A 25,131-nucleotide genomic window follows, 5' to 3' on the forward strand; every position below is an offset into this window, starting at 1 on the left:
ATAACTTCAGAAAAAAGAAGGGCTTCCCCCCTGCAGAGTTTAAATTATTAAAACTGGTATCATCTCATCTGCTCCCTTGTTCTGTTGCTGAATTGCTTCCACCATTTGGAGGCTTCTGCTGTGTTCCACTAAGGTTCCAGAGAAACTTGGATGCTACACGGGCAACACAAGTCCCTGATGAGACAGAAAGCAGAAGATGTGGATGTAGCCCTGGACCAAAGTGGGGTCTGTATTGAAGGAACTTCTTTGAACAAGGCTAGCAGAAGCCCAGAGAAGCAAAGTGAAAAGCACAGACTAAATCCAAGAAGATTTAGTCACCTACACTGATAATTATGAGCATTTTAAAGAAGGCACAGGTGCTCAGAGGTGCTTCACAGTGCATGGTTTCACAGTGTAATTCAAGACTCTGGAGAGGCAGCTCCTTGGAAGAATAGCTGATAATGAGAGGCAGGTGTACTGGGCTTTAGTCTACACTGAAATCCACAGAAAGACTGTATAGAGCCACCTCTCACTTCTGGGAGAAGCAAATCTCTAATAGGAGAGGAAGTTTCTACTGGAATCTGGAACAAAACAAAAGCAGTAGCAGCTCATAGCTGGTACTGAATTAATACACATCAAAAAAATTGATTTGCCAAGCACACCCAGAACATCCAGTCCAGAGTACATCTTATGAAAGCCTGATACTGTTCACACAATGTGGAAATAATTAGCAATTACTGCATTATTTGAGATATGTCAATCCTTACTCAGCCCCTGTCTTGGGGATGGAAATTTTAGCCCAAATAGCAGAAGTCTGGTACAATCACAAGCAACTGAAAACACAGTCTTAGAAACAGAAACAAAGAACAACTTCAAATACAGCAGTTATGATTCCATTACCCTAGAAACACTATAGTTAATTACCTATGAAGTTTCATAAGCACTTAAAATGCATTTAACACTCTGAGTCTTATGTAGATTACTGCAGAGAAAACATACGTGAAGAACTCATGTATGTCATGGTCAGCATCAGGAAGAATGACAAGGGATAAGTTCAGATAAAGCTACAACTTATTTGTTACCAGAAAAACCAATACACACAGGAGAGGTAGGTTTTTTAAGGGGAATATATGAGGGAATTAGGCACTTTAACCAACCATAAAGAAAAAAAGTAAATCATATGCATTACCATGAGCTGTGCCACAAAGATTTATCAAGTAATGCTGAAAAATAATTTTGCACCAACTATGCAACGCTGGGTTTTTTTACCAAAAAATAATGTTAAATATTCTGTTTATTTTATGTTGGTCACTTCCAAACTCAGGATATTCTATGGTATCCCCTTACTTGAACATTGACTCCCTAAAGTAAAACATACAGTCGTGCAAAAGCCAAAACACTCCACCACTCAGCAGAGCAGGCAGTACTGCCTCTCCCTCTCCTTGTCACTGTGTGGCTGACCTGGAAGTTTCAGGGCTGCCAGATTGGCCAAGGCAGAACAGGAGGGTCCAAAGGAGATCAGCCCTTTCATGAACCCCAGAATTCAACACTCCACATAACTGTGCTGAAGACACCTCTCCAGATGCCTTTCTTGCACAACAGCATGCAAAGAAAAAGAAATGCCACTCCTGTAACCTACCCACCCAGCCTTCTGTGTCCAGAGGGGTACTCATACTGTTTGGATTCCACCTGCTGGTTAACTGAGGTTGCAGGAGAGACAGCCAGACAATACTTTTGTATCCAGAATGACATAAATCCTTTAGAGGAACACACTGTTACTTTATCTGAATCACCCTCTTCCCAGGCTCAGATATTTTCATGCCAATTCTGGCATTCAGTGAGTGCTCACTCAGAGGACACTGACAGGAGGAGAAAGGACAGGAATCCAACTAGGTAACCATCTAACATTTTTGGGGAAAAACATGAAGGAAATCCCCTGATGTATAGCGCATCATTCTAATAATTGTATTTCCTAGGTCATACCTTTGTATGCTTTCATGATTTAGGGTGGCTCAGTTTGCTTCATCACAAGATGCTAACACATAGCTGACCCACCTTACAAGTCAATCCATCTTATTAAACCTAATGTTAGGGAAGATTCTTCTGGTTTTGTGTATTTTATAGATTAAAAAAAAAATCCTTGCATACGTGAAATTAAAAACAAATCTACTGTCAAGACATTTTCAGATCACATCAGAAGCAACAGTTATTGATGCCAAGTGTGCAGCTCTGTTTTAGCTGGCCATTACTCATTAATAAAATATGGTGCATCAAAAAAAAGAAAAGAAGAAAAAAAGGACTCAAGAAAAATGCTAAAGAGATCACTGGAATTCCTCTCTCCTCCCTACTTAAATGATTTCCCTTTGTAATAATAGAACATCTTGCATTCCATAACTGTATTGCATTTATTTTACAGACAAATGGGTTCTATGGACCCAACTGTACAGAAGACATGAAATGCAGAATCAAGGCAGAGCTCAAGTCCTGAAGCAGATGGGAAGCAGAGATGTGGGCATGAGGCAGCCCTGAGAAATTCAACCATAACCACTCTTTCCAACAAGTGACCTCTGCTACAAAGAGACAAAATCAGTGCAATGGCTGATCATGCAATGCCAAAGTGTAGGAAGCAGAGAAACATTTTTAAAGAATTTTTTTTTAGGTGGAAGGTGACTAACAGAGTAGAAAAATGTTAGATTTATTGTAGAAGTAGCAGTATTTTACCAGAACATTACCAGCATGCTCTCTGAATGGGATATAAGTATTTACAGAGGATTTGGAAAAATCACAGGTCAGTGAAATGAAGGGAACCTATCAAACCCGGTCCACTCCTTTACTAAAGATAGATCTATGCCTCTAGAGGGAGGCCTGTAGGAGCAAATATGGTTAGAATAGTAATAAAGGTATAAAAATACTAAATCCCAAGAAGGAAAACGAATAGGTAAAATATGTTCTTCAAAGTCACACTAAAGGTTGGGGTTTTGGTATGGGTTTTCTTTTTTGATGTATCTTCTTGCTGAAAATAACAAAAGAGAAGTGACTATACAGAAATTCTTATACAAAGCCTTTCAAAATGCCATACATATTTCATATTTCCCTATGTTTCAAAATATTTATTACAGTTTTAGAAGTCCTTCTCCTTGCTCACAATGGGTATGCCCAAGTCTTGTTTCCATACAATCCAAAAAGACTATGCTACTCCTCTTTATTTTAGCATATTAAACAGTCATATAAAGAAGTCATAACACTAGACCTATGTTGTCAGATACGGAACAAATATAGGATTACACAATTCCTTAAAAAAAAAAACATCTTAGACTACAGTAAGACAGTAAACACCCAACTTTTAGATAAGTGTAGAATCAAACAGCAGATCCTCTGTACATTTGGAATTATTCCTCTGCTAAATACAGAAGCTTTACAGCTTCAGAAGCCATATCCTCACTATCAGATGAAAATATTTCCTCAGTGTATTTCCTCTTTGCTGATGAACACACTGCACTGCTTACCGTCACAGAAGTATGTGTGTATGTGGGCTTGTTGAACAATACAAAGATTAGATTTAGCAATCAGATTTTTCCTATTAGATTTGGGAAAAAAAATAAAAGCTTCGATGAAAACATGTATAAGTCAGCCCAGCTGGCAAGAAATATCTAGATTTTGTCCCCGCCATGCTCTCTCTTTCTCTTTCTTTGTTTTTCATATGATTTCTTTCTTCCATGCTTACCCCCATGTAGGAAATCCTGAGGTCATCAGCATGTGACACACGGAGTTGTGACACTTAGGTTCTCACAAGCACAGCACGTCACAGCACTGCTTTTATCTCCTTTTATGGAGCTGCTCTTCAGCTTTGCAAAACCACGAAAAGCCTGGCTAAGCCTAAACTGCCTATAGATAGCTGCTCTGATAGAATATGCTCCAGAGCCACGTGTATGGGTGTTTTCATTTTTGGGTTCTTTGCAGTGCAGGAGGTTGGGCTTTCCGGTTTTGGGGTTTTGTTTCTTTTAATAGTATTGCTATTTATTAATAAGAAGCACTGACTGGATACATCTGAAGTTCCCTCTTGAGACAAGCAATTACAGATTATGCAAATATAATTAATGTAGCTAGTGTTAGGTGGCCACTTTTTCCATTCCTATATTTTCCAGTGTGTTAAATATATTGAAGAATATCCTTCTCCTTTCAATTATTTTAAAAAATTATTAAGAAAAGCAAGTATCAAGTATTTTTATTTATATTTTGAAAATGGATAGAATTGATATGAAAAGCAAAAGGTGATTACTATTCTGATCTAGTCTGACCTGATTCAACATCTGACTGCTAGGAAGAATTTAAAGGGGAAAAAAAATACAAACATAATTGAGAAGAAAGTTTTAAACCCTGTCTTGCAAATTAAGAAACTGAGAATCCGCTACCATGGTCTGGCTGCTCTGCAGCTGTCAATGACTGGCACTGAAGAGACTGAAAATCACAAAAATATATTCTCTGCCATAGCACTGCTACAACTTCCTAACAATGACCAGAGCTCATTGTCTGTAACTTACTCTTCTCCTGCAATGGGGAGGCAGCCAGTCAAACATGCACACTGCAGTTATGATACATTACTGCAACCTCATAAAAGTAAAGGACACAGAATAAATCAGCCAGTTCTCCATCCATGGCCTACATCCAAATAACCTACAACCCTTCAGCTGTCAATATAACTGCCATCCCTCTTCAGGTTCTTTCAGACAAGTCTTATCTTCTTGGTATTTTGTGAAGTGCACACAGACACAGAGCTCTTAGTCTGCCCAACCCAGCTGTGGCATTTCTGCTGTTTTCTCCCTGCTCAGGACCACCCTCTGGCTGCTGGGTGAGTGACACCTCAGCCTCCATGAGCCAAGCAGAGAGGAGATCCCAAGGCCACAGGAATCACAGGCAAACAACCAGAGCCCAAAACAAGACCCAAGAGGTGCCTTGGCCAAGGCACCAGCTGCTTTAGCTCCTTCCTCAAGGTTCTTATGATGGACTCCACAACTACAGAGCTGAGAGGGCTTTTTTGTCTTCTGAGATTCCAGTACATTTCTCTGCTTTAAACAATTGCTTTTCCACTTACCAACCCTTCATCACTGGCTTTTGGGAAGCTCATCCTTCCTGCAGCTCCTGCCCTGAACCTCACAGGCAGATCCACAACTTCCTTGAAACTTACTGCTCCAAACCAGATGCAGCACTGCAGCCGATGCCCTACTATTCAATTAGAAGGATTTGGAGTCATGTTTTTTCATCCTAATGTAACATTTGCCTTTTGCACAGCAACAAGGTATCATTGATGCATATCCAGTTTACTATTCACTGTCCTGTAACCCAGGACCTGGGGACAGCCTGACACTTGGCTACTTATTGCTGCTCTGTATCAGAACATTTCAGCATTCCTGCCTTTTTTACTTGTCCACATTGAATTGCATTCTACAAAATAAAAAAAAAAAATTAAAAAGCAAACAATAAACCCGCCACACACTTAATCCTAATATACCACATGGTTTTCTAGACTTGTTTTTCAAAATACTTGCAGCTCCTTCAAGATGTATTTCACTTGAGAACTCAACAAGCTTGTATTCCAACAATATCAGTAGTGAAAATACTAAAATGCAGAATAGGCCATTCCATTCAAGACAGACTCTCAATCTGAAAACAAGGCACTGATGCCTATTCAACATAGTACAGCTTCCCACGTGCTCTGCAATCAGATTTACAATAAATTCACATAGGTAATTTCTAATGCTGACATATGAAAATGTCTCATTCATATCAGTGTCAAAAAAACCTTGTTGGGATGAAAACACAGGATATCTGCAGTCTCTGCTATCCACAAGACTTGTTACCCCATAGCAGGCAGAGCACAGATAAGTCTGATATTATTTTGTTTTGTTTCTTTGTTGGCTGATGTGCAATTTCTGCATCTTCCAAGTACCTTCAAAAAGTCTGGTTTTTCTTGCATTTTTCCCTGATTATCTTCATAGATTAAAGTTTCTCAGGTTCTATTCTGCACAGTTTTAAAAAATCTAGGCCTTCTCTAGCCTTCTCTCATCTATTTTCCAGTCCTTCCTTCTTAAGACCTTAAGACTCCACTCCTGTCTAGTTATAAGGTAAATATTCTCATCCATGCTTTTTCTACATCTCAACAACTAAAACGTACACTTCTCAACTTAATCTACATCTCCTTTGTTCCATCTCATAAAAATCAAGATTCTTGTAGAAAGATGATTACTGCAGATTCTCATTTTATAGCTGACTTCTCTTTCAGTAGATGTTATAGAAAACAGGGAATCATTACTACAACGTAATCAACTTTTTTTTTACAACTTAGGTTTCTTTATGAGTTGCCCTTTACAAGTGACCACTCCCATGCACCCGTTAAGCTGCTCCCATTCACATGAATAGCTTTATGTTATGTCTCCAACTCAAACAGTTTTCACTCATAAGTATTTTAAGAAAGCTCTATCATTATGACCTGTGACTTGGAATGAAAAAACGCTCTGTAAACCTACTCATTTCAGAAGCTATTCATCGTACATTAAAATACAGGAGCAATCAGTGAAGCATTGTAATACTGAACCGTGCTTTCATTTATACAAAATAATTAAATCACCTATGCAATGACTAAGGAAATCCCATAAATCAGGGTAATTATTTTAAAAATAATAAAGGATAAGCACTACAGGAATAAACAACAGTAGAATGAATTATTCTTCTGTTAAAAAAAAAGTAAGAAGCATAGCTTTTTGGAACTCTACAATGTTGTTATGCTCCAAATGAAGTATTTGCACAATACTAATGTCGCAATAGAGCAACGCAATTTTACCCTGAAACCCACAGCTTCAGACTGGGCCCCAGAGCTTTTATTTTTCCTTCCTTAAAATATCACCACCGTAATTTCAGTAGCTTCTGTCTCCTCTATATTCAAATTACAAGAACCAAACACAACCTTTATAGATGGACCTTTCTTCCTTAGGAAGAGACTTTCAAAATGAGCAACCTCCCAAAATGTTCAGGTTTTTATTCTCCTTTTTTAATTTATATCCTTGTTTTATGGCTTTTATCAGTTGTAACAGTTCTGTTTATACAAAGACATTTTTACACAAGTCTGATCCTAATGGCAAATATCACTACTGAAGACAAGAGCATTCTGCACCTCCCAAGTTCAGCTGCTCAGAAGCTGCCTTCTACTCGACTCCACAGAAGTATCCTTCTAAATAAGACTCTTAAACGTTTTACCTCAGGGAACTATCATTTCCCTTCTCTGTAGAAGCAAATGGTTTCTGCACACTAATAAACAGGTAAGTGATGTGCCTACTCCAATATACTCTGTGCAGCATTTCCAGAGCTAATGGACATTGCAGCCCAAACTCTTCCCCTTCTCATCCTCCTTTCTAACACTGCAGATTCCTGCCCACCCAAACGCATGCAGGGTAACCACAGGAACCAGGATTTAGCCTATGCCTCTTGAAAATGCAAAATCCAGTGTAAACTACTTATTGATGTGAACTGCCATCCATACAGCAAACATGAGCAAACAATAAAGATGCTAAATCATGAAGAAATGTAATGTTCATAAGCTCATCGTCAGCTTCATATTCATGGTCAGTGCAAGCTGCTGTGGGATGGAAAGGTTAATTCAAGCATGCTGTGCCCTGTGTGGGAGGACAGTAACCAAACCACACACATTGGCACACTTTCAAATTAAAGAGTATCACTGATGAGCAAGCTGAGCAACAAAGAGAGAGAGAAATATCATGGTGAAAGGGAACATTGCACAGAATCAATAGATATGAGGATACTAAGAGTCTACACATTGACAAGGATTTGTAAAATTAGGACCAGATCTGTGCCACCTTTTGGAAGTACCACATTCATGAGAAACATCAATGTGAAAGTTTTTAAACCAAGAAACTAGCAGAACATCTCACTTGCACAGACCAGCTCTTTTCAACTATTTCAGTGCTGAGAAAGAAGTTCTTTTAACACCTATGCTCATTCCTTCATCATGAAGAATTTCCCTTGCCTAAAAAGCCATATAGAGTAAAAATCTATATAAAGTCTGGTGTCACTCTCAAGTTCAAGTAAGATGACCTGCCAGTATTAGCTAACTAAAACCTGTGTGAAGTACATGTGACTTGCTGTCATGGCTGTTCTGTAATGCAGCAGCAAGCCTGCTCCAGCTGGGGCCATCAACTGCCCAGTACAGAGATAGCAGAGAAAGGATTCACAGCAGTCAAAACCATTGCCACACAAGGAGTGATGCCTGAAAAGGCTGACCTGGAACAGAGAGCAGACAGAACAAAAGGAATAAAATAGGTATTTATTGAAAAGATACACCTTGGGCAGTGCAAGAGCCTGGCCAGGGCTATACCCAAGTCAAATCCAAGATGAATGCTGGTCACAAGTCTTTACACTTCTGTAAGTTTTGGTTCATCTGCGTACTGGGATCAATTGTGCAACAACAGCTCCAGGTTATGAAGTCTCAGCCCCTGGCTTGCCTCCTTTCCTTTGCTGTTGTTTCTGCTTTTTGAGTACCTTGATTTTCTAGCTGGGAAGGGATTGCTTTGTTTAACCACTCTGTAAAGAGAACTTACTAACACCTAACATGAAGTTTCAGAGTTACATACAAAGCAGCAGAGAGTCTGAGAAATATAAAAGCTAAAACCCAAGGCATCAGGAGAAAGACAATAAACCATGAGTATGTGGTGGACAACCCTGATGGACACAGTAGCTTGGATGCTATTTTTGTGTGGTCCATTCTGCTGGCTAACTCGAGAGGAATAAATGATACTGTTCTTTGCAGCCACCCTGCAAAAGAGAGTGTGAGGCACTTGAACTGTGGGACACCAGTCATTAGGCATACTGGTAAAATGAGTCCTCCTTTCCACTGTCCAGCTGAAGTGCTTAAAATTTCAGTGACAAGGTGGACTCCTAGATAAACTCTTAAGGTTTGATTTGTCCAAACAGACGCAGATGAAAGTGTGAATGCATCAATCCTTCGAAAATAAACATCAAGGAATTTTAAGTTGAATATTCAAGATATAAGGTCACTTTTGACAGAAAATGGCTAAATGTACCTAGGGCCACGCATATGTGGTGTTATTTCCACAAATGCCTCCTTGGAATTCAACCCTACACTCCATTCAAGATGAAATTAGCAATTTGGAAAAAGTCATAGAACTTCAGCTAAATTTTTGCTGGTCAAAAATACAGAAAGCCATTCCAAATGAGATTCTTTTAATATCACTGCATGAAATATTTGGTTTTCAAACAAATTAGGTAATTTCAAAATTGCTTAAATTTGCTTATCAATTTGATATTGACTCATATGTTTTGATTTCTTGGAAGAAAATAGTTCAGGAAAATGACCAGAAGCACAGCTGAAGTATTATGCTGAGTTTTCAAACCACACAAAATTGAAAAGAGATTTCATGATAAAATATTTCATGCTTGTGTTTCCTCACTCAAACACTACAAACACTGCCCTTGCTATACAACCAGATTATCCAACAAAGTCACATTACAATCCATAACTCCAGCTGACACCAGTAAGAACAGTGCAGCAGTCCTCAAGAACAAGGGCCAATTTGTGAAAACATGCCTACCACGTGCCACTTTCAAACTAGTTACTACTGCCTACATAAATGTGTTTAAATCTGGCTTGGTAAGTCTGCAACACATGTTTGAGAACACTGTATACATCTCAAGTCTTTCTGACTGCAGCATAACCAGCAAGATGTACTTTATAGTCCATACTCAGAATAGGAATATATTTTACCTCTTCCCTACTTTTATACATTCATGACCAGTACTCTGTGTTTGCAATGCAGTTATATCTTACTACAGTGAATTTTTGTTCTTATTGTAAATGGACCACATCACATTCAGATTTCAATAGCCACTTTTGCAATATTAGGGAAAAGCACAGAAAATATTCTTTCCAACAATGACAGCTGATATACCATTAAGGACTTCAAGAAACAACATTAGCTCAGCCTTTTTTTTTGCTTATAATCACTGTCAGTCCAATATCGTGCAATAGTGCATTGATGCCCCTTCCCCAACAGCTACACTTACTAAATCTCAGCATTTATGACCAAGAAAAAAAAGACAAAACCAGAACACATCCCAGCTTAAACAGAATATTCCTCTTTTCTGACATCAAAGATCTGTCTCCATGATGCTTAAGGCAATTCAGTTCCTGATGTATTTTCATTTTCCAGTTTCTTAATGTCCATCTTTTTTACAAACCTAAAGGTGATACTTCTTCCACATTTTTCATCCAACAGCATAATGCCAAGAAGTTAAGCAGTAAATGCCAAGATCCTATTGGCTTCCTATGCAAAGTTTCCCATGATACTGATTGTAATTGTAGAGCTTTGCACAGGTGACCTAAACCAAGATTCTCCTTCCTTGGGCTTCTGTGTTTTGAAACCAGTCTTGAAATACAGCCTCTTCACTCATTCTGTAGCTATGCTCCACCAATAGTTCACACACCTGCTCCATGACTTAACAGCAGAGCAATATCTAACTGAAAAAAAATTTATTTCTCCTTCTCATGGCAGCAGTGCAGTTCCAGCTTCACTGCAGGCAAGCATTGTCATTGTACTATGACAGGGGGCCTGATCTGCTTGAAAGCACGTATAGAAAGTTAAATATATATTTAAACCAGTTATGAGCAAGTTAAAACAAGATTTTAGTAATTGTTGCTAGTAGTCATGTTTAGGAGATAATAATTTATTGCTCGAAGTAAGGTATATGGGACTTTTTCAGTAGATAAGACAGGAAAAATCAGAAAAGAGTGGTGTCTATAATGTGCAGTTTCTGGTCAAAGAGCAAGTGATGCTCCACTTCTGGCTGCACAGAACAATTTAATCTCTCAGCAGCATTTACATGAACACTATTTGCTATGGTTGACAGCTTTTTGTTGTCATAAATGTTCCACTTCTGTCACCAGACATAAAAATGTCTAATTATGTCACTTTATTAATAATCCCACCTTGCCCACACTTCGAATATTGGCTAATCTGGTTAATGAAATTTAGTCTTGTTTTTAAAAAAGAAGTGGTGTGATTATTCATGTGCCCACAAACCCTGGGTTTTTCTTGAACTCTCTCTACTAAACTTCCATAAAAGTTAAAATGGAAGAAAACAAGAAAATACTTCAAACTGGCCTACAACCAAACTGGGAATTGCACACTCGCCTAGAGGAGCAGAACTCAACCACCCTTGGCAGACTGCTACCACTGCAGTTAGGGGATTAAAATGAGGGTGTGACATCCTCTTGGCTTGGGATTTCCATGCTTATCTCACCAATCTGGACTTTGAATACTGCCAAGCCCAAAATTAAATCAGTCTGTACCTATCCTTTCATCTGTCATGTCTTTAAATTCAACCAGCATACACTGTAGTCACATTTATTTCAGCAAGGAGCCCCCAGTTATTCAGAGGGGGCAGAATTGTCCTGATGGCTAATAATTTTTTTCTCTTCATATAAATTGCCTCAGTCAGAATATGCAGCTGTTTTACTGTAAATACATATTTATAGCCACTATAATTGGCTTTAAAAAACACAAACAATAACCAAATAAATAATCAAACCCACAAACATCTTTGCCATTTAAGTTGTCCAGAGACACAAAGGAATAACTGTGCCACAGAGATCTTAATCTTACCGTTGTGGTTTGTTTTAAAAAGACAAAAATATTCAGTGTGCCCCTTTAAGATCAGCGCTCGCTATTTTCAGACAACACTGCTAATAAAATAAAATGCTGATTAATGTTTAAAAGAATCTAACAGGGAAGGAACAGTGAAAATGAAAATGGTTTGAGGCTGGAAAGTAATGCATTATGGCTGAGCCAGTCTCACAGCCTGCTGATGTCAACAGTGGGAGCATCCAGCTCTCCTGCAGCACCTGGCACAGCCTCTGGCACTGGTTAGATCCTGCACCCAGCTAATGCAGCGTGCTAACCTCGCAGAACACCAATCCAGCAAAAAAAAAACCAGATCAAGTATTTTTCTGCTGACCTAATTGCAGCCTTCCAGCAGGGAAAGGAACCTACAAGAAAGAGAGAAACTTTCCACAGGCATGTGACAGGACAAGGGTGAATGGCTTCCAACTAAGAGTAGGTTTAGATCAGATTTTAGGAAGTAATTCTTTACTGTGAGGGTGGTGAGACACTGGACCAGGTTGCCCACAGAGGTGGTGGATGCCCCATCCCTAGAAATGCTCTAGGCCAGGTTGGATGGAGCTCTGAGAAATCTGGTGTAGTGGAAAGTGTCTCTGCCCAGAGGGGTTTGAACTAGATGAATATTAAGGTCCCTCCTGACCCAGGCCATTCTATGATTCCATGAGTAGTAATTTTTTTTTCAGAGCAGTATGGATTCCAAGAAGGGCCAGAATAAATTCAAGTGAATGGGGGAGTCTAGGAAGGCTAGGGCATGGATGAAATGGACCTGCCTTTTTCAGCAGTAAACTGATGGCATAGCATAGGCACAGTGTATATTTTCAGCCCAACTGCCTGTATTTTGGGAGGAAATATTTAAAGAAGTTACTGCATCTTCTGCTGAGGGCTCTATGGGCTGCCCTGTTGAATCTCACTGCAAATAAAACTAAGAGTTTAAACCTCTCAGAGAGATCCACAAGTCAGTCTCCTGGAAAAGCATTTTAGCCAGAAGACATTAACCTGCAGAGCAAAGGGAAAGCTGGAAGGGGAAGACTGGAAGAGGGGAAGCTGGAAGAAGTAACTTCTTAAAGGGTAACAACTACACTTGCAAAACCTGTTTGTCACATTTCTATTTAATCTGAATGTAAGCATGCAAGACATATTTCAGAAGGCTTCTCAGCCCCCACCTCTTTAGTCTCTGGGAGGAGGGCAGAGTCACCAAAATAGGAGTGACTGATACACTCTGCCATCATAAAACGGGGACATAAAGTGCCTGAAAGGAGTGGGCAAAAAGGACAGAGCCAGGCTACTGCCAGCAGTGTCCAGTGACAGAGCCAGAGGCAGTGGGCACAAACTGAAAGACAAGAGGCTCCATCTGAGCATCAGGAAATGATGTTGGTCTTTTTTTTACTGTGACGATGTCTGTGCCCTAGCACAGGTTGCCAAGCAAAGCTGTGAAGACTCCATCAAAGGAGACTCTCAACAGCCAACTGGACAGAGATATTCAACAGCCAGCTGGTTCTGGGCAACCAGCTCTGCATGGCCCTGCTTGAGCAGAGGGCTTGGATCAGACGGCCTCCAGAGGCCCCCTCCAACCTCAGTCTCTGCTCTTGTTCTTAATCCCTGACTGTGTCCAAGCTGCTTTCAGAGAACAAACTGCTATGAGCATCTTGTAACGTGGTAAGTGAGCTCAGTTCTGGTGCAGCCATAAGGTCTTACAGAGAAACATGCTTAACAAGCCTGAGCTCTTCTGTACCCTCTTCGTTTATCAGAGGTAAGACAGCCAACACATGAGGTAGCCGGGTTCCCTCCATTAAGCTTTATTTGTTAAATGGCTTCCCAAGGCATACAACATGTTTCACAAGCTACTGCAGTCATTTTAATCCTCTTCAGCTTCACACAAGTGGAAAGTAACCTCACACAAGTGGAAAATCTCACCTCCAACACTGAGGATATGACAGGGCACTCTGGGGGCAGGTGACCTTGACGAAACTGAGTCTGGAGCTCATTCGAAAAAGTGCTGGTCTGAGGATTTGCATAGTTTACACTAATGACTTCCTGAGTAACTGAATTTACACAGAAAGTGGTAACCAAGATGAGTTGCTTGTATGGTCAAATATAAACTGCTTCGAGCTTCATTTCAATCACCAGGTTGCAGGATCCACTCTAATAGATCTTGTCTCTGCAGAACTTGGTCTGCAATGCACTGCTCCTATCAAATGCTCTTTCTCCTGTTCGAATGCAGTTAATTGCCAGATGTGAATGTAATGGCCTTCACAGTACACATGGCTACAAGAAACTGTAATCGTAACTTTTTCTACGTGTTCCCCAATTCATCATCTCAGTGATCTTTCACCTCTCTGGAGAGAGAAAGAAATCAGCTTTGATGATCACTTCTAAACACTGTTTTATGTCATTTCTGCCAAGCTGGCTATGCACTACTTCTCTGATTGAGAACCAATTCACACTGACTACCAGGTAAGTTATCTACACCTCTGTCAACTTGGATTATATTAAGTTGCATTATTAATTAAGAGAAATGCCAGCTCACTTTCATGGCCACTAATGACCATTTTCCCAAACAGTTCTTGAGAGTATGACATATGGTAGGGAAAAAAGACAGTATTTCACAAAAGCAAAAAGGAACAAAGGCAATCTGTAGTATAAATCTGTGTCTCCTACCTCCGCTCGACCTTCGTAGTACGTTAGCACAGACTTTGTAAGTACAAAAAGCCTCTCTTTGTAGTTTAAGGGAGAAGTCCTCTTCTTCTGCTGTGATCTTTTAATCAAAATCTCTTGTAGGATAGTAGTCGTATTCATTTCAGCCACTTGTCAGCTCTCTTCTAGCCATTGAACATCAGTTCCTGTGAAGATGAGGAATAAAACATAACCAGATGTTTGGAGGATCACAGAATTGGAGATGTCTAACAAAAAGAGCTTCTACTTATAAATGAAACTGCCTGAATCTACAGAAAGCTGGAGCTCACCTGGAAGTTTACAGAAGTTAATTATTAGACTAGGAAGCTCAGGCTTTGCTCAGCTGAGGGCTGCACTGGCACATACCCAGGAAGCCAAAAGCTGTACGTGACTGGGATGAAATAAGGTACACTGCAGCCTCTGTCACAGAGAATATGGGTGAGAAGTCTGAAATGTGCTCCAGGCAAACAGCAGTGTACAACTGCTCTTCACCACAAACCTGTACAGAAGTTTCTAACCTGTACAGAAGTTCTAATTGCTAAGGTCTGTGCATGAATAAATGTCATTTGCAAAAGAGTTTTATATACAAAACTGAAGATTATAGAATCATAGAATATCCTGCATGGAAGAGAACTACAAGGATCATGGAAGTCAAACTCCTGGCCCAGAACAGGACAGCCCCAAGCATCACACCATTTGTCTGAGAGCATTGTCCAAATGTTCCTTGAACTGTCAGTCTTGGAGCTGTGACCACTTCCCTGGAGAGCCTGTTCCAGTGCCCAACCATCCTCTAAGTGAAGAACCTTCTAATATCCAACCTAAACCTCTCCTGACACAACTTCATTCCCTTGGGTCCTGTCACTGGTCATGAGAGAGAAAAGTGTCTGCCTCTTCTCCTCCCCTCTCAAGGAAGTTGTAACTGCAGCGAAGTCTCCCCTCAGTCTCCTCCAGACTGAACAAATCAAGTGACCCCAGATATCTTTCATATGGATTCCCCTCTAGCCCCTTCACCATCTTTGTTGCCCTCCTTTGGATGCTCTCTAATAGTTCAATGTCTTTCTTACATTGTGGCACTCAAAACTGCACACAATATTCAAGGTGAGGCTGCCCCAGAGCAGCACAGAGCAGGACAATCCCCTCCCTTGCCTGGCTGGTGATGCTGTGCCTGATGCACCCCAGGACAGGGCTGACCTTTCTGGCTGCCAGGGCACTGCTGGCTCTTGTTCAACTTGCCATCAACCTGGATCCCCAGGTCTCTTTCCACAGTGCTGCTTTCCAGCCTCTCATTCCTCAGTCTATAAACACAACCAGGGTTGCTCTGTGCCAGATGCAGAATCCAGAATGTGTCCTTCTTAAACTTCATATGGTTGGTGATTGCCCATCTCTCTAATGTGTCAAGGGCTCTCTGCAGGGCCTCTTTCTGCCCTTGAGACACTCAACAGCTTCTCCAAATTTAGTATTTTTGGCAAACTCATTTAGTATTCTTTCGATCCTGCATTCAAGTTGTTTATGAGGATGTTGAAGAGTGCTGGGCCTAAAATGAAGCCCTGGAAAACTCCACTGGTGACCAGTCATCAGCCTGATGTAATCCCATTGACTACAACCCTTTGTACCTAAGATGGATCAGTAAAAGTAATTTTGAAAATCTACCCCAATTTTATTAATGAAAATTTTCAGACACAAATGGTTGTTTAGAAGATGTCAGTTTGAGAACAAAGAACTTAAACTTATTTTTCAGAAATTGCTATACATATGCCTTCCAATTTCTGTTGAGAAGGACTTCATGCTGACCATCAAAATGAAACAATTGAATTCAGACAGTTTCGGTCACTCAGTAATGTCAAGTTGCTTTAAGTTCTACATCATGGCTGATATCTGTAGGACAAACTTAGGAGTATATAAAAACCAATGCACCCACATCTACTTTGCTTGCAAATTTGGCTCCAGGGTCCTGCCAGAGACATAGCCAGGCAATCTCTCTGTTCTTTGCAACGATGCCAGCTTAAACACAGCTGACCTCCTCCCTCAGCAACTCACCACTGTCCTGTCATGCCACCCTGCCCTGTGCAGGTGCAGGCGTTCCTCCTGCAGGGCTGGGAAGCAGGTTAGGGAAGGATCCAACCAGACATTTCATCATGCAGCACAGGCAGCTGCCTGCACAGACACATTAAATGAAGTGGCACAGAGGCAGGAATGAAGGGTGTGGGAGAGGTTGTAGAGAAGCTGTTCCAGAAACGTTTTTCCCCACTCCCTTTGTCTTTGCTCACTTTCTGCCAGCCCTGCCCATGGCACAACTGCCATGGCACCACTGCCTGAAGCTGTGCTCCAAATCCAGGGGAAATTGCAGGCACAGACCTGGAGAGCAACTCAGGCTAGAGGAGCACAGCTGGAGCTGAAGCCATGGCTTGAAGAAGGAACAGCAGCATCTGCTGAGGCACCAGCGACTGAACAATCTCTCAACTGTGTGGAGGGGGCAGGGGATAAACCAGACCAAAGCCCTAGAATAAAACAAACAAAAAAAAATTCATTTTTCACAGGGCTTACTCTATGCACCTAATTACTGCTTAGAGTATTTCAGAATTCACTGGGGAAGCGGCATGCACATTTTTCTCTGCAGGCAACATAACTTCAGCATGGAAAAAACTACATCTCACAGAATTGTGGCAGAGAATCTTGAAAAAACACAAACCTCCTCACAATATTGCCTTACACTATTTAATTTTTAATAAAATCAAAAGCACACTTTAGTGTGTCTCATTTTGTGAGCAATTAATTGCTGTCACAATACATGAAATTACACTTTTTGCCTCCCAGTCTAGTCTTGATGCTACTTTTCATTCCCTGGTTTGACCAGCTGAGCTCTCATATCCCATACTACTGCTATCTCAACAGCTGGAAGTAATTGTTAACAGCTTTAAAATATCCTTTTCTTTCCTACTAATACCTCTTCATATGTTAAAAAAATATTCAGTGGTTTAAATTGAACTACAAAATAAGACCAGGCTAGGTTGCATAAGTAAAAGACGATGATTTGACTGCAAACGGTGATTATTATGAATAATCTCTTTCTGTTCTTTCTCTTCTTCTGAAATGCATACACATATATATTTTGTTGGTAATCTGTCATACTGCATTCTGGGAAGAAGGCAGATCTTTTTTCATCAGTAATTGTCTTGGATGTGTTATTTAACTACTAAAGTTGACTAATTCTGATTTATTGCCCTTCTAAAAATAAATTGACAATCTTAAAGGTAATTGCAGAAGGAACAATACTACCATCAACTGAAAATACAAACATTATCTAAAAAATTATAAGTCAGTATTAACTTTCAGACCAATTTAATGCACACAAAACTTTAAGGGTTCCCGTCACAGGCTCGCCCACTCAAAACAATTCTACTGTTCTCAATAATAAAAATTCTTTGCTTGTACTTAAGAAAAACATAATTATTTTTCATCTTATAAACTGTGAACTCAGAGATCCCTAGATCCTAGACAGCACAAGAAGGATTCAAATTTAACTATGACTTCAAATCTCAATCTTGGTAATGCTAAGATATTTCATTTCTCTACCAGCTTACATTAACATGACACAAGAATCAAACCAATCCTTTCGGCAAAATCGGGGTTAAAAAATAAAAACATCAGTAAATGTCTGCACTTGGTAGCTACACTGAATCATCTCTATGAAGATTTTAGCAGATTAGAACCAGTTTCCCAGGTAACACAATCAGCCTTTGAATCTTTTGAATCATTTGAATTTGATTTTTGAATCTTTGAATCATTTGGTCACAGAAACCTGTTCTATTTGGGGTTATTTCTGAGACAATGGCTCTAAATACATTTCTGTTTCAATAAATGAGACTCAGGATAACTGAACCCTCACCTATTATTCTGAAAGTTCTTTTTCAGAATAGCAATGCTCCATTAAGAAGCCCCTGTAGTAGCCACACTTAGGTCTTATCAAACTCATATATCACTACCTTTCTTCAGTAAGTTTTAGACATTTTCTGCACATTTTCCCTGCCCCTGCTTCCCCCCAAATACCCCTTTGTTCCCAGAACATCCCTCAGAATATGAAGCCTTTTGCATGACACATTATCTTGTTATAAACAGCTGTGGGAGTTTTGGGCTGGCACCCAACATAAACTTTTCACAATACTACTCGTGCCAAGGAATTGCCCTGTTCCCTGCCAACCTAAGTTACACAATAACAAATATGATCTAATTTGCAGAGATTCTGAAGACTCAGAATTATGGCAGAAATCAGGAAGACTTACAGATTCTTAACTTTTCTCAGGGCAGGAAAGCATACTCAACTTTAAGCATCAAAATACCTGCATCAGTTTGTGTTTCCCATCTTCACATTATACAAGTATTAATCTGTACAGCCATGGAGTCACCATACACCTTCCTCAAAACAAATGAAAACAACTGCTCAGAGAAACCTTCTAAGTCAATGTTGGTCCAAATGCACAAAGTACGTTTTCACTTGCAGACAGAGCTTCTTATGCATGCCACCTTTCCCAGTTTCCACTGGGGAAAACTGAGCCACCAAGTGATGTGGTAAGCTCAGGTGTTGCAACACTACCCACCTCACATATCTTCTGGTTCCCACTCCCAGCTCCCAGATTGTGCTTGTTTATTGAAACAATTAGTCACCTAATGAAGCCGGCTGGACTGCAAGCACCTTTAACATTCAAAAAGATGAATAAATATATGAAACTCCCAATGCAAGTTCTAGCGAGCAGAAAAGAGAAAGTGCATGCAGTCTGATCAGGGCTTCTCTGACCACAAATGTAATTGTAATTGTCACTTCTAAAGGCACAAATCTTTGCACTACACATAGTCATGGAGGGGCTCACAAGAAAAAAAACACGTTCTGAAAAACACACTTATCGCAACAATACAAAAGGAAGGAACTATTTATATCTGAAAAGAAAATTAAAAGCAAGGTGGAACTGTTTTCTGAGTTTCAACATCTCCTGGTAAAAGGTAAAAGTTCCCTAGGGATTTGTGTCCTTCAGGGCAAAGTCTTAATGTTAAACTGATGGGCAATCAAGACAGACAATCCCTCTAAGAAATCAGCATCCTCAGCTTTCTGACTTGGATTTCATGCATCGTGCACAACTGCTCTTTTTCAAATTTGGGACATATCAATCCAAACCCATGTCAACTCCAAATCTGGATATTTGACATTGAAAATGTACCTCCTAAGGCAGTAGATTAAAAAAATAAAATTATAGAATATTCACTACTTCCGTTTTTGAAAGTATCAATCAAAATGTCCATTTTTAAAACCCAAGTGGTACCTTGTAATCCTTCCTCAAATCTGTAAGTTTCAGAATATTTTTCCTCCTTCATTTTAATTAATTCAGATGAGTTTGCTGATCAAGCTCATATTCTGTCCCTGCAAATGTCTGCAGTGGGGCAGGCAGAGAGCAGAAACAGTGCAGAAGGAACAAGAAAAGGAGAACTCTTCACCCTGTTTTTTTCTGCTGAAGCTCCTGTTACTTTATCATGAAACTATGAACTGAGTTACATGTGAACAGTTATTTACATAAGTATCCAGCACAGGCTTATTTGAATAATTACTACTCAGTGTAAGCAAGGGTTGCAAAATACACTCTTGTATTGCCTTTTTGCCCCACATCTAAGGCTGCAAATTCAAACTCCAAAAAAATTAAATACTACTGTTATTAATCCCTGTTCAAAAGGTAAATTTCACAGAAATGCAAATACAAAAGAAATATACTTTAGCAAAAATCTGTCATTACTTTAAAATTCAAGTTCAGGGGAAAATATTGTAATAACATACAAAATTTATCATATCAAAAAAAAGGAGAAGTAAAAAATATTTAGAAATATTTAGATTTACTTTTAACCTCCCTTTTTTTTTTTTTTTTTTTTTTTACACAGCAGACACTCAGAAACCACTTCTGTCATACGTAATTTTGGATTTTTTTAAGCTGTGACAAACGTAATTCGGGGGGACTACTTTCTAATAGATTTCAAAATTATAGCCAAAGATTTGCAAAAGCTTAGTTTCCCTTTGAAAATCAGCCAAACAATAAATGGCTGATTTTATATATAATCAAATGCTGCAAAAATAAAGTTCATATTTTCCTGTACAAAATGTAAGTTTAAAAGTAAACAGGCTAAGGGGCAACTCTGTGACAACTCTGACTGGAGATTCTGTCCACATGATGTTGCAAAATACCCTCTATTAAGCTGAAAGGTGCTCATGTACACACAGAGAGAAGGAGCATTTTATCACAATCAGAACCAGTTTTCCAAAATTTCTTGGAAACAGGCTCACTGCATTTTACAAAATACATAATTTGTTACCTTTTAGCACTCTAACTTAGGTGGTTGGAGTAGGCAAAGAAAACAATGATAAGTGATGGTCCCTCTTAGGTTCAAGTTGGCCTTGAGGTGGTTTATGACACCAAACTGGAGCATCAGCTCATCAAGCATTGCAAAACGAGAAGTGGAGCCCAAGTGCACAGAACAGCTCAGGAAAAAGGGTAAGAGCAACCAAAAGGGTTTCTTTTCCCCTTACAACGATGATTTAGTGGAATGGCATGTACACGTCTCCAAATCATTTATAAACTCAGCTATAGCTCTGCACTGGGATTTCCTGCAAGCCCTACACTCCAGTTACTAAGTTATCCTTTCACAGCTTTAGAGGGCACCTTCTTCTCAATTAAATTATTCAGGAAATTTATGAAACAAAAATTACATTATTACCATCCATGATGAAGAAAATATGTTGACATAGGCATTATTTATTTGAAATTATTAATACTAGGTTTGAGTTAGCAATGCTATGGGATACCATACAAAAGATGGACTGATCAGTTTTCACTATCCTCAACAACTTCTTATATTTTTATTCATTCCTCTAGAGCTGACTATGTGTAGTATTCTTATTTCTCCCACACAAAAACTTTGCAATATTTATAAACTTGCATTGACTATCTTGCCTTCAGTTTATTCAGACCAAAAACCTCTATCATTTGTAATGTTGTCTGCTGCAAGACAAAGCTGAAAATTAGTTTGGGACATGGAAAAGCAAGGCACAAAAAGAAAAAAAAAAAAGATTTTGAAACTTCAGTATTTGATATTAACCCTTAAAAGGGAGACAGATTTTCCCAGGTCCAGACTTCATAGCTCAGGTTTATTTTTATTCTAATTACCATGTATAAGGCAGAGTGAAAATGACAAACAATTTTCTGTTGTCATCCAGCAGGTTTTGCCCTCTATGGTGTCACCACCACGACTTCAGAATGCTGCAAGAAGTTTGGCTGTAGCTGGCAAGATGAGACAGAGCATAAAGAGATGTCCTTAATTCACTTGTGCAGCATAAAGGTCCGGTGAAGAATATTGGCTTGGTTTACCTGAACAAGTATAACTGACCCTCATCTGACAAAGAAAAGGTAAAAAGAAGATAAAGTAAGAACAGAGAGGGAAGGACAGGGTCTGAACTGGGAAGAGGTATGTGGTGTACTGGTCCCTTTTACGTGTTTATGTACCTTTGAAAGAAACAATCCACTTTATTCCAGCAAGTATTTTCAAAGTAAGGTTAGAGAGGGACATGGAAGAGCTAACTCCAAACTGGCATGGCAATGGTTTGGAGGAGCAGAAGCTCCTAAAGAGCAGAGTCTATGTGCTTCACTTCTACATGGACCAAGGCTACTCCACCACTACCCCTCAGGCTGGACATTTAGTAAAGCAGAGTGCTGCCTCAGCCTTTTTTCCAAAAATCCCCTGCCAATAAGAAGGGAAGAGAAACGGTAACACCCATTTACTAAAGAAACAGTCAAAGATGAGATTGGCAAAGGAAATGGGCGATTCTTGTGCAAAAGATTTTCCTACTCCTCCAGGAGGCTGAAGATTTAGAGCGCTTGGAAAATAAAAGCTCTATTGAATGAGAGGTTGAACCTAACTCTGTTGAGGAATCCTAAAGCTCACTATCAAGTAGGAGGACAATTGCTATTGTACACAAAACTGCAAATATGAGAAAAACAAATCAAATCTATGGCAAAGAAAAATATAAAAAGAAAAGAGGTCAGCTGTGCCTGAGGGAATCCTTTTCAACTACCATAAAAGAGTCAACTTAATTAACTTTCTTCACAATTTGAACTTGTCTTCCCAAATCTTATACAATCTCAGGTAACCACGTGATATATTAGACCAAAAATAAGCTCAGTTTATTTCAGTATTCAAGAGATTCTTTTGACATGGTCTAACTAAAATACATACGAATTATGACTGTGTTTATGCACAGGGAATGACTAATACTTCCTCAGTTATTTCTCTTTCCAAACACTCCAAGACCTTTTTTCCTAAACAACTTCTTGTTCTCCACCTACTAAAGAACTACTTGTTCTCCACCTGCTAGACTCTGTGGAAGCTACACAATAAGAAATACTTCAACAAACATGAGAACTTCTGCTGAAGAAAAAGCTGAGAAGGTGACTCAGATGATGAATTATTGGCCCATCTCACATGACGACTAATGGATGTATTTACCTTCAAAGTCTTTATTTTGAGGTAGTATTATAAGGTCACTTAATAAATGTTGCTTTTTCCCACCTACTGACTGACTAGTACCAACTGATAGGGCTCAGTAGGTGTGAAAAAGCAACATTCATCTATATTTAAACAATATATCTAAAGTTACAGGTCAGAACTGCCTTCTGTGCAGGAAAAACCCAAGACAGTGGGTAGAAAATACCTAAGTTCCCATTTGTCACATTTTCCCGTGTTGTCTTCACCAGGATACATCCCCTCCACTACAAAACAGGCACAAGAGATCGAACACAAAATGAACGACATTTCAGCTGAGATGTTGAACTACCGTTCCCATGTGTGGCAAAGCAGTGATGTTGGCAAGGTCGGTGTGCTTATCTTGTGATTCTAGACTCTCTTACCCTGTTATGTTGGATAGATATGCTTATTTTGGCTGGGGTAGAGTTAACTTTCTTCACAGTGGCTAATATGGGGCTGTGTTTTGAAACTGTATTGATCCCAGTGCTGATAATATAGAGATGGCTTTGTTATTGCTGGGCAGTGTTTGCACAGAGCCAGGACCTTTTCTGCTTTTTGTACTGCCACACTGGCAAGGAGACTGGGGATGCATGGGAAATGATGAGGAGACACAGCTAGGACAGGAGACCCAAACCGACCAAAGGGATATTCCAGACCATATGACATCACCTCAGTGTACAAAGTGGGAGGAAGAAGGAGGAAGGGGAGACATTTGGAGTTAGAGTGTTTGTCTTCCCAAGAAACTGCTTTGCATGATGTAGATCTGCTTTCCTGGGGATGGCTGAACACCTGTCTACCCACAGGAGGTAGTGAAAGAAATCCTTGCTTTTACTTGCATTTCAGCCACTTGTGAATACCAAAGGACTTCAGCTTCATTCATGTCAATGTATAAGTATTAATTCAGGGGAAAAGTTTCTCACTGAATCTGAAAATAAACACAACTGACGCAGGCTGTGGTCTTGGGTTTTCCCTTTCCTCTGGCTAATGCAAGGTAGTGAGCATCTCTACCAGAGCAGCTTGTTATCTCTGCTCTCCTTGATGTCAGATCTCAGATATTGGGGTGTTTCAACTGTTGCAAGTTAAACAGGGAATAGGAGCACTTGTCAGGTGTCACAAGACATTTATGGTCTTAAGGAACAGCATTCAGCTAATTCTGAGACATAGTGCAATGCAGTCATTAATGCTTGATGGCATCTTACTCCACTCTGCTTATCTATGATGAGACACAAGGATATTAGAGAATCAATGAAACATCATCAGAACTTGGGCTGCCATATCCAGTCCCAATGAGGTCAAAATTAAAAGAAGTTAAGGCACTGCAAAGACAGTCCTTTATGGTTAGGTCTCAGCTTTTCATGGGGAGTGCCTGCATCACATTGACATTCAGAGTTAGTTTCAGGTTAAGAGATCCAGAAAAGTAACTAAACCAAATTGAGGGAATTTTGCTGCTTACCCGTGACTTCTATTTTTTTCATCAGAAAGCTGTAGTCCCCTTCATGGTTGGAGAGAGTGCCTTGGTGGGAAGAGAAAGCAGCTGTGGTGGCAAAGAGGCTGCCTGCAGCCCCTGACACAGAACAACGGCCCTGCTCTCACTGCTCTCACAGCCTTTCACCATGCCATTCTCCCAAACTCCCTGCTGATAAAGCAGATCCTCACAGTTCATTTGACACACTGGAGCTGTAAATATGTCTCCTTCCAACAGCCAAACTTGAAATATTCAAGGACCACTGAGGATGACTGATTGCCAGCCTGCAGCTCTGAGGAGGAGATGGTCCTCATGGCTGACTATGACAAAGCAAACTGAAACAGTCCAGCCAGCCATGGTTTAAATGAAACAGCAAAATCACATGTGGCTACAAAACTAAACATCCAACAGATTATGTGTAAGCGAACTAAATTCAAGTTGCAATAGCAGTTTTGAACCAGCCGTTCTTAATACTGGAGTGTTAGATCTCTTCCTGTTAAAAAATATTACTTTAAGATTTTTTTCTAGATACAGATTAGGTAGAAATTTTAATTTCAAAAGATCCCAAAGTGTACTTAAGATTACCAGTTTAGGGGATCTCCCATGGGACAGAAAAAGGCCCATTCAGCTCAGCTCACTTTGCACATCCCTTGAACTGGGTTCACACAATCCAAGGTGGGAGAGTCCCCACTCTTCTCCTCCTGCCATGGCACTGGGAATTGCTGTGTCTGCAACTCCAGCTGGGAAGAGATGCTC

At 39.8% G+C, this 25,131-nt stretch overlaps 1 protein-coding gene across 5 annotated transcripts in view; it reads right to left on the bottom strand.

Annotated features, from left to right (window-relative positions):
• TEC (tec protein tyrosine kinase) overlaps nucleotides 1-25,131 on the bottom strand; it is a 45,106-nt gene that overhangs the window by 14,930 nt on the left and 5,045 nt on the right. For 3 of the 5 annotated variants that reach the window (XM_014887959.2, XM_014887957.2, XM_088163329.1), the window contains exon 2: nucleotides 14,343-14,524. In XM_014887959.2, coding sequence (XP_014743445.1) covers nucleotides 14,343-14,480 — 138 coding nt within the window. In that variant the 5' untranslated portion in view covers nucleotides 14,481-14,524. Of the gene's footprint in view, nucleotides 1-14,342; nucleotides 14,525-16,712; nucleotides 16,856-25,131 lie in introns of all 5 variants that reach the window. The other 2 variants (XM_088163330.1, XM_088163328.1) reach the window with 1 other exon arrangement.

Source organism: Sturnus vulgaris, chromosome 4 (assembly GCF_052056855.1).
Source record: "Sturnus vulgaris isolate bStuVul1 chromosome 4, bStuVul1.hap1, whole genome shotgun sequence".
Taxonomy (NCBI): Eukaryota; Metazoa; Chordata; class Aves; order Passeriformes; family Sturnidae; genus Sturnus; species Sturnus vulgaris.